Here is a 7,752-nt window from a genome sequence, read left to right as displayed (position 1 = left end):
GGCCTCTGGGGAGCCCCCTGGCCCCCCGCCCCAGAGATGTGTCAACATGGGCGTGGGTGCATTGCATTTGCACTGGCCAGTGGGACTTCCCAGGTGGCGCTAGTGGTGAAGAACCCGCCTGCCACTGTGGGAGATGTAAGAGACTGAGAGTTCGATCCCTGGGTTGGGAAGATCTCCTGGAGGAGGGCATGGCAACCCACGCCAGGACTCTTGCCTGGGAAATGTATGGACAGAGGAGCCTGGCAAGCTACAGTCCATGGGGTCGCAAAGAGTCAGACTCGACTGAGCGACTTAGCATGCACACACCCTTTCTTTTCTTTAATGCAAGTGACTGGTCTCTGTCATCTGTGATTGAAATGGCAGCTGTAGGCGGCATTTCACCAGCAGGGGCTGCATAACTTGGGCGGCCTTACCCCACCTTGGGCCTCAGGGGGAAGATGCAGGGGAAGCGGGGTCATCCCTCAAGAATCCAGCCCCCCCAATCAATGAATAAATAAAATAATTAAAAATAAGATAGGAATTTCCAGGCAGTCTAGTGGTTAGGACTCAGCACTTTCACTGCAAGGGCCTGGGTTCAATCCCTGGTCGGGGAACTAAGATCCTGCAAGCCGCATAATGCGTCCAAAATAAATAACCCAGCCCCCCAGAGCCTGCTCCTCACCCTCCAGCCGCTGCACACAGTCGTCCCGGATCTGGTTGAGCACCCTCTCCTCTGAGAAGGAGCTGGGGCGGCGGCTGCGGGAGGCTGTGATGTCCACGTCCACCTTGGAGCGAATGTAGTAGAAGCGCTTGCCCCATCGCAGGATCTCGCGAGCCAGCTCGGTGAGGTCGGTGGTGAAGCTCTCGGAGGTAATGATGAGGAAGAAGTCATACCGGAAGAGCTGTACCCGCTGGAAGTATTTGTCAGCCCGGAAGGCAGGGGTGCCGACACCCGGCAGGTCCCAGAAGACGACATTGGGGTACTTGGGATGTGGGTATGGTGTGGGGTCCACGGTCATTTCCACCACGCCCGTGCGGGCTGAGTTGGGGTCCTCGTCCCCCAGCCCCCGGATGGCGTTGACGAAGGTGGACTTGCCTGAGCCCATCCCCCCGGTGACACCGATGTCCAGCCGGACGTTCTCCAGAGAATGAAGCGTAGATTGTAACTTGGCGGCAACTGCTGCCAGGTCCCCCGCCTCAAAGGCCTCCTTCAGGGCCCTGGTGTCCTTTGAGAGCTCCAGGATCTTGCACTGGCTGAGGCATGATTGGAAGACCTCTCTGGCCATGGGCTGCCTGACCCCTAGTTCTCTGTCTTCAGGACTTGATGACCTTGGACAGGGAAGGGAAGGGAGTGTTTTCACTCTGAGTTGCCCTATCTTCTCTACATCCCTCAGCTTGCCCAGAGTATTTGTGGCATCACCAGTAATAGCGCTGAGGGTGTTACAAGATGCCAGGTCTGGTGCTAAGCGCTTTATTTTAGTTCACATTTACTCATCACCACCAGCTTCTCCTGAAGTACCCACAAATCCTCAAACCAGCCGGAGAAGAAGTTTCCCTCCCTTGTTATCCACATTTAGCATTGAGAAAATAAATGAGGCCCAAGGTCCTCCAGCTAATGCGTGGGAAAACTGAGAATGGGGCTAAAGTCTTCTGGCCCTAGAATTCAAAGTCTTAACTTTGAGGAAGGGGGCAGGGGTTTTACCATGCGCCCGGCACCAGGATTAAGAGCTGGAACCTCCATCACTGGTAGTCATAACTAGGGTTTATTTGAGGTTTACTCGGGGCCAGCCACTGTTCTAACCACATTCACGATTTTGTCAAGTCCGTATGATGGACGGGGCAGCCAGCTCACATCCTGGGATTGTGTGACTGTGTCTGGTCCCAGCTGTGCCAGGGGTTTGCAGGAGTGACACCAGCCAAGTCACAGCCCCGCCGGGGCTTTTATTTTCCCCTCTGTGAAGGGTGGGGGGTGCCAGTTTCCTCACCTGTGGAATGGAAAGATGACTCCTCAGAACTGTCCAAGCCCTACTGTTTTAGGAAGACTCGGGGTCTTACTGCTGACGAGGTTCAGGCAGAGGCCAGCTTGGGAAGGGCGGGGAGCATCCGGCTGCACTTGATCGTTATCTGTAGGTAGCCGTGGGAGGGTTCTGAGCAGGGAAGGAAGAGGCCCACTGGGGACGTTAGCAAGAGCCCTCCTGGGAATTCCTTGGCGGTCCAGTGGTTAGGACACCACGCTTCCACTGCCAAGGGCCCAGGTTTGATCCCTGGCCGGGGAACTAAGATCCCACAAGTCTCATGGTGAAGCCAGTAATTTTTTCCAAAGAGCCCTCCATGACCTTACAGTGCAGGAGACTGGGGCCTGGGAGACAAGGGGGGGCGGGGGCAGGACCTGGGTGGGCGGGGCCAAGAGCTGGAACAGGGGCTGGGGGTGGAGATGGGGAAGGGAGAGATAGAGGCAGAAGGGACAGGACAGAATGAGGCCACTGGTTGGAAGCAGGGGACAGTGGTCACCCAGGCTGTCTCTTTTAACCTCAGGCCCATTATACTGAGAGCATGCCCAACCTTTCCATCTCAGCCACTTGGGGCCAGTGAATCCGAGGGTCCACAGATATAAGGATGTGGGCTGTGCCTTTCGAGAATGGATTTGAGAGAGACCACCTTTCTCATGCATCTGAGAAATCCCTACCATGGGGATTTCCCCCTGGGGGTCTGGAATATCCCTACCATGATCCTTTGTACCCTCTTTGGTGCAGAAAGGTCCATGTGAACCCCAAATAGTCCTCGCAGAGCCAATGGGAGGCCTGGGAAGACAGGAATCTTTTTGCAAAGCACAGAGTTCTTCAGCAAAGAAATTTTAACACCCCAGGTAAAAGTGGACCCTCTTAGTCCATTTCCCAGTGTCAGGGGTAATTTGAGGCCCCTAGATGGGGTTAGAGGAGCTTCCCAGGTGGCACAGTGGTAAAGAATCTGCCTTCTAATGCAGGAGACGCAGGAGATGTGGGTTCGATCCCTAAGTCAGGAAGATCCCCTGGAGTAGGAAATGGCAACCCGCTCCAGTATTCTTGTCTGGAAAACATGAACAGAGGAGGCTGGCGGGCTGCAGTCCATGGGGTCACAAAGCATCATATATGACTGAGCACGCACACACACATATGTACAACGAGGCTAGAACTATCATCAGGTCCTGGAAAAACTCAGGGAGTGTTAGTGAGGCCATCTCCACTGCACCAGAACCACCCTGTGAATTCCTCAAATCCCACCCTTCCCTGGACCCTTGTCTCAGTCCACGGATGCTCTTGGGGCAACCCCTGTCCTGCCCAAGTGCCCCAGCCTGGTGATTCCTTTTTAAACATGTGTGACCCTCAACTTAGCATGTGAGTTTGGGTTTGAGCAGATAAGGGTGTCAGATTCACTTCTGCATCCAGCTGGAGAGCCCAGCACAGAGCGAGGGGCTGTGCCAAGCAGTTGAGGTCCCAGGGTCACCTCATTGTGTTATACACCCTGTGTCTTCTGCACCCAGAGCCTCGTGCAACTCCAGAAATCCCAACAGGCGCCCTGTCAGACCCACGGCCTTATAGCACCATCCCCAAAATTCATGCCCAGCCACGCAGCTAGGCACACACAGACCTGGAACCCCAGTCTCAGCCAATCACTCACAATCTTAGACCCACCCACAGCATCCAAATCACCAAGGCTTACCAAGATCCCTCCCAATCAGACACACCAGCAAGCTCATTCCCGCATGCATCCACGCGCAGACACACCGGCCATCTTTCTGAAATGAGACCTGTTCCAGGGGGCCGGTGCCCGTCCCCGCCTCCTTTCTCCGTGGATGCTCATAGAAGCGCCCGCCCACCCTCTCACCACCTCCACTCCATTCTGTTTCCCCAGGTCTGCACAGAGGCCAGTCCAGTGGCCACCTGGCCGCCCCCTCCCTGCTCCCCACCCCCCATCACTCACAGGCAGCAGGGCTGGCTCAGGATGTCCCCTCTCCCTGGCATCTGTTTCACCCAGTTGGTTGCTAGGCACTATTGTGCCCAGCCCGGGTACCCACTGGCTGCCCCTCCCCCACCAGAGGCCTTTGGAGTTCGCAGAAAGGGACAGAGACTGCAGGCCCCAGGGCCCATTCAGCCACCCACCTATGTTGACAGTGGGCTCCTGGCTTGGCTCCCGGCCAGGCTGTCCTATTACCCCCAACACCCCCCCTCCACTTGGGGATCAAGGGGAGAGAGGCTTTTTTTTTTTTTAAAGAGTCCTGCCCCACCCCCATCCACACCATGAACCTCTGCCTCCCAAGATCAATTCCTATCCCCGGTTAGGGACTTGGCCTCGGGCCTCCCTCCCTGCCTCCCTCCGCCTGCCCCACCCCGTCCCCACTCAGCAACTGCATCGCATTTTCACCACATTAGGCCTTTTTTGAGTGTTCGGTGGGTTTTCAAAAGGCTTGGTTTGTGGGTGAGGCAGTGGGTAAGGGCTGCACTTTCATTTGTCTTCAGACAAGTCTCGCTTCTTCCAGCTGTCCAGAATGTACTTAAGGAGGAGGCCAAGCTTCCGGCGGGTCGAGAGCGGGGCTTCCTCCATGCTCCCCTCCCCGGACCCCCGCTTCTCCACACCGTTGTCACCAGCCGCCTCCAGGCTGACATCGGGCTGAGGGTCCTCCTCCTCCTCCTCCAGGGCCTTGATGCGGACGCGCTGGGCATCCTCGGCCATCTCGTTGAGGCAGCCCTGAAGCATGGTGTAGACGGTTCCGAAGCTGATGCCGCCGGCCACCAGCGTCCCGAACACGGGAATACCCTTCTCAAAGGCCCGGGCCACCCTCATGGCACCATCGGACGACTGGGAGTAGAGCCGCAGGACCGTCTCGGGGGAGACCTCGTTGGCCAGCGGGGAGCGGATGACGGAGCGCAGGTCCCCCGCCTGTTTGCCCACCTGCTCGGCCAGCTTGGCCAGCGAGTCGTCGTCCAGGCCGAAGCTGCGGTGGTAGCCGCGCAGCGAGCGGATGAGCAGCGCGTCGTCGTAGGCGGCCGCCAGCCCGGGCACGGGCAGGGCCTGGATGACCCCGGACACCAGGGCCGTCTTGAGCACCTGCTCCTGGAGCATGTCCTTCTTCTTCTGCAGGGCCTCCAGAGAGATGTCCGGCAGCGACAGCAGGCCGGCGTGGCGCCGGTGAGCGGGCAGATCGTGCTCCCAGGTGGACATGAGCAGCGGGAAGTCGTAGCGCGCGGGTGAGAGGTTGGACACCAGGAAGACGCGCGGGTCGTGGACGCCGGCCCCGCGCAGCCGCTCTGCGCAGTGCTCACGGATCTCGTGCAGGACCGCCCCCTCGCTGAAGCCCGAGGGCCGCTGCATGCGCGTGGCCGCCAGGTCCTCGTCCACCTTGGTGCGCACGAAATAGAACTTCTTGCCCTGGCGCAGGATCTCGGAGGCCAGGCGGCTCTCCACCGCGCCGCAGCGGCGGGGCGAGACGAGCAGGAAGAAATCGTAGCGGCCGAAGTCCACCTGCTTCAGGTACTTGTCGGCCGAGCAGCCGGGAGAGCCAGCCCCTGGCAGGTCCCACAGGGTCACGTCTGGAAACTGCGGGTGCGGGTAGGGCGAAGGCTCTATTGTGGTCTCCACCACGCCGGTGAGGGCCGCGTCGGGGTCCTCGGCGCCCAGGCCGCGAAGGGCGTTGATGAGGGACGACTTGCCGGCCCCCGATTCGCCTGTGACGCCCACCTCCAGCCGGGTGCAGTCCGAGGAGGCCAGCAGCTCCCGGAGGCGGGAAGCGGCCTGGGAGATGTCGCCCGACTCGAAGGCGGTGCGCAGGGCCTCCAGCTCTTCCTTGGCCATGAGGATGGTGGTCTCCTCCCCGGACACCGCTGGCAACTTCGAAGTAGCCATAGTGACTGGCGGGTCAGAGGGTGCGGGGGGGTGGGGGAGAGTCACGGACAGATGCGTGGTCCTCAGTGTCTGCAGGGGAGAGAGCAGAAGGGAGCCGCTCAGGCCTCCTGGAACTTGGCGTGGGGCAGGGAGAGACACCCCAGGGCTATGAAGGAAGTCTCTCTGGAGCCCCACAGCCCTCTCCTTTAAAAAAAAAAACCAAAAACAAAAACTGGAATACCTTTTAGACAGGAAGTAGGGAGGGGGCTTTGGAGTCTGGTGGCCCCAGGTTCCCATCCCATTTCTGCCACTAACCTGTGTGACCTGGGGCAGAACGAAGCACCTCTCTGAGCCTGTTTGATTCCTTGCATCATCAGTGTAATGACTGACCTGCCTCCCGAGGCACTGAGGAGTCTTCGGGATAACCCTAGGAACTCCCACCATTTTATGGACAGCTTGAGACCCATGCCATCACATGGGGCCCCACATTAAAAGGCCCAGCTCTTCTGGGACTTCCCTGGTGGTCCAGTGGTTAAGAATCCACCTTGCAATGCAGGGGATGGGGTTCGATCCCTGGTTGGGAAACTAAGATCCCACATGCTGCTGGGCAACTAAGGCTGCGTGCCACCACTAGAGAGCCCAATTGACCCGACACACAGCTAGATAAATAAATAAATTTTTAAAATGAAAACAAAAAGGGAGGTGGGAGGGGGGATCGGGATGGGGAATACATGTAAGTCCATGGCTGATTCATGTCAATGTATGACAAAACCCACTGCAATGTTATGAAGTAATTAGCCTCCAACTAATAAAAATAAATGAAAAAAAACAAACAAACAAAAAATGAAAACAAAAAAACCCCAGCTCTTGCCTTAACGCTCTTCTGACATTGACTAAAATTCTAAACATTCGAAGCAAGGGTGCTGCGTTTTCATTTTGGACTGGGTCCTGCAATTTGTGTATGTAGCCAGGCCTGCAGCGGAAGGGGCTTTAGCTCAGCTCCTGGGCCCAGGCAAAGAGGGCGGTGGATCTCCCGCTGCTGCCTCTTCGGTGATTAGAAGCAGCAAGAAGTGATGGCCAAGGGGACCCAGACCCTGGAGCCGCACTGCCTGGGATTCCATCCGGGTGGGCCCTACCACATACCAGCTGAGAGACTGGGGGCAAGTTCCTGACCGCTGCCTCACTTTCCTCATCTTACAGATCAAAGCCATCTGCAATCCTTATAGCAGACCACCTCCTAGAGCTTTTGAGAATGAAATGAGTTCATCCAGAAAAAGCACTTAAAATAGTGCCCGACCCAGTATCTGTCCAGCAGAACCCATTGTGAATTTCACCTCAGAGGCGAAGTACATTTAGTATGGCATTGAGCTGTGATATAATTTTACTTTGATGTGCATTGTGAATTTCAGCTACACCTAGATAGACGTAAAATGATAATTAAAATGCTATAGCCCACTTATCTAATGAAATCACCCAATCACTATGTTGTTGACTATGAGAAAGTTTAATTTTTAGGGTCTGATAGAATATTTCATGTGTATTACAGGGGTATTCATATGCTATGTCTTTAAACTTTATTTTCAAAAGCTTAAGGCCCAAATATAAACTTCTCTGGAAAAAAAAAAAATAGTGCCTGACCCAGAGCAGGTGGTCTGTGCTATCAGCATCATCGTTATCATCATCAGTAATATTCCTGGCTGTGTGACATCCCTGCGCTCTCTGCGCCTCTGCTGTGGCACCTGCATGGTGGAAGATAACCTTGCCACGTCGCAGGGCTTCTGTGACCATCATGAGCCCCCTCACCTGTCTGTCTCTAGGTCACCTTGGAAGATATTCTTGGGTTCAGCCACACCCCCACCCTGGGCGTCTCCTTAAACACACAGCCAAGCAGGGCTGGCTAGGCCAAGTCCCCTC

The 7,752-nt window shown here is 56.4% G+C and overlaps 2 protein-coding genes across 2 annotated transcripts in view; both read right to left on the bottom strand.

Annotated features, from left to right (window-relative positions):
- LOC122421245 (interferon-inducible GTPase 5-like) overlaps positions 1–1,684 on the bottom strand; it is a 3,500-nt gene extending 1,816 nt beyond the window's left edge. The window contains exons 1-2 of the mRNA XM_043437118.1: positions 1,656–1,684; positions 662–1,308 (exon numbers count right to left, since the gene is read on the bottom strand). Coding sequence (XP_043293053.1) covers positions 662–1,308; positions 1,656–1,684 — 676 coding nt within the window. The remainder of the gene's footprint in view (positions 1–661; positions 1,309–1,655) is intronic.
- Positions 1,685–4,373: 2,689 nt separating this feature from the next.
- On the bottom strand, positions 4,374–5,927 carry IRGC (immunity related GTPase cinema). Its single transcript, XM_043437823.1, has one exon. It carries the CDS (start codon positions 5,857–5,859, stop codon positions 4,462–4,464), a length of 1,398 nt encoding a protein of 465 aa, XP_043293758.1. The 5' UTR covers positions 5,860–5,927; the 3' UTR covers positions 4,374–4,461.
- Positions 5,928–7,752: the final 1,825 nt, after the last annotated feature.

Source organism: Cervus canadensis, chromosome 18 (genome assembly GCF_019320065.1).
Source record: "Cervus canadensis isolate Bull #8, Minnesota chromosome 18, ASM1932006v1, whole genome shotgun sequence".
Classification (NCBI taxonomy): Eukaryota; Metazoa; Chordata; class Mammalia; order Artiodactyla; family Cervidae; genus Cervus; species Cervus canadensis.
Note: the sequence above shows the minus strand (reverse complement) of the source record. Positions and strands in the feature narration are given on the sequence as shown.

Excerpts from the sequence above, each read along its gene's own strand:
- IRGC (XM_043437823.1), bottom strand. The coding sequence starts at position 5,859 with ATGGCTACTTCGAAGTTGCCAGCGGTGTCCGGGGAGGAGACCACCATC.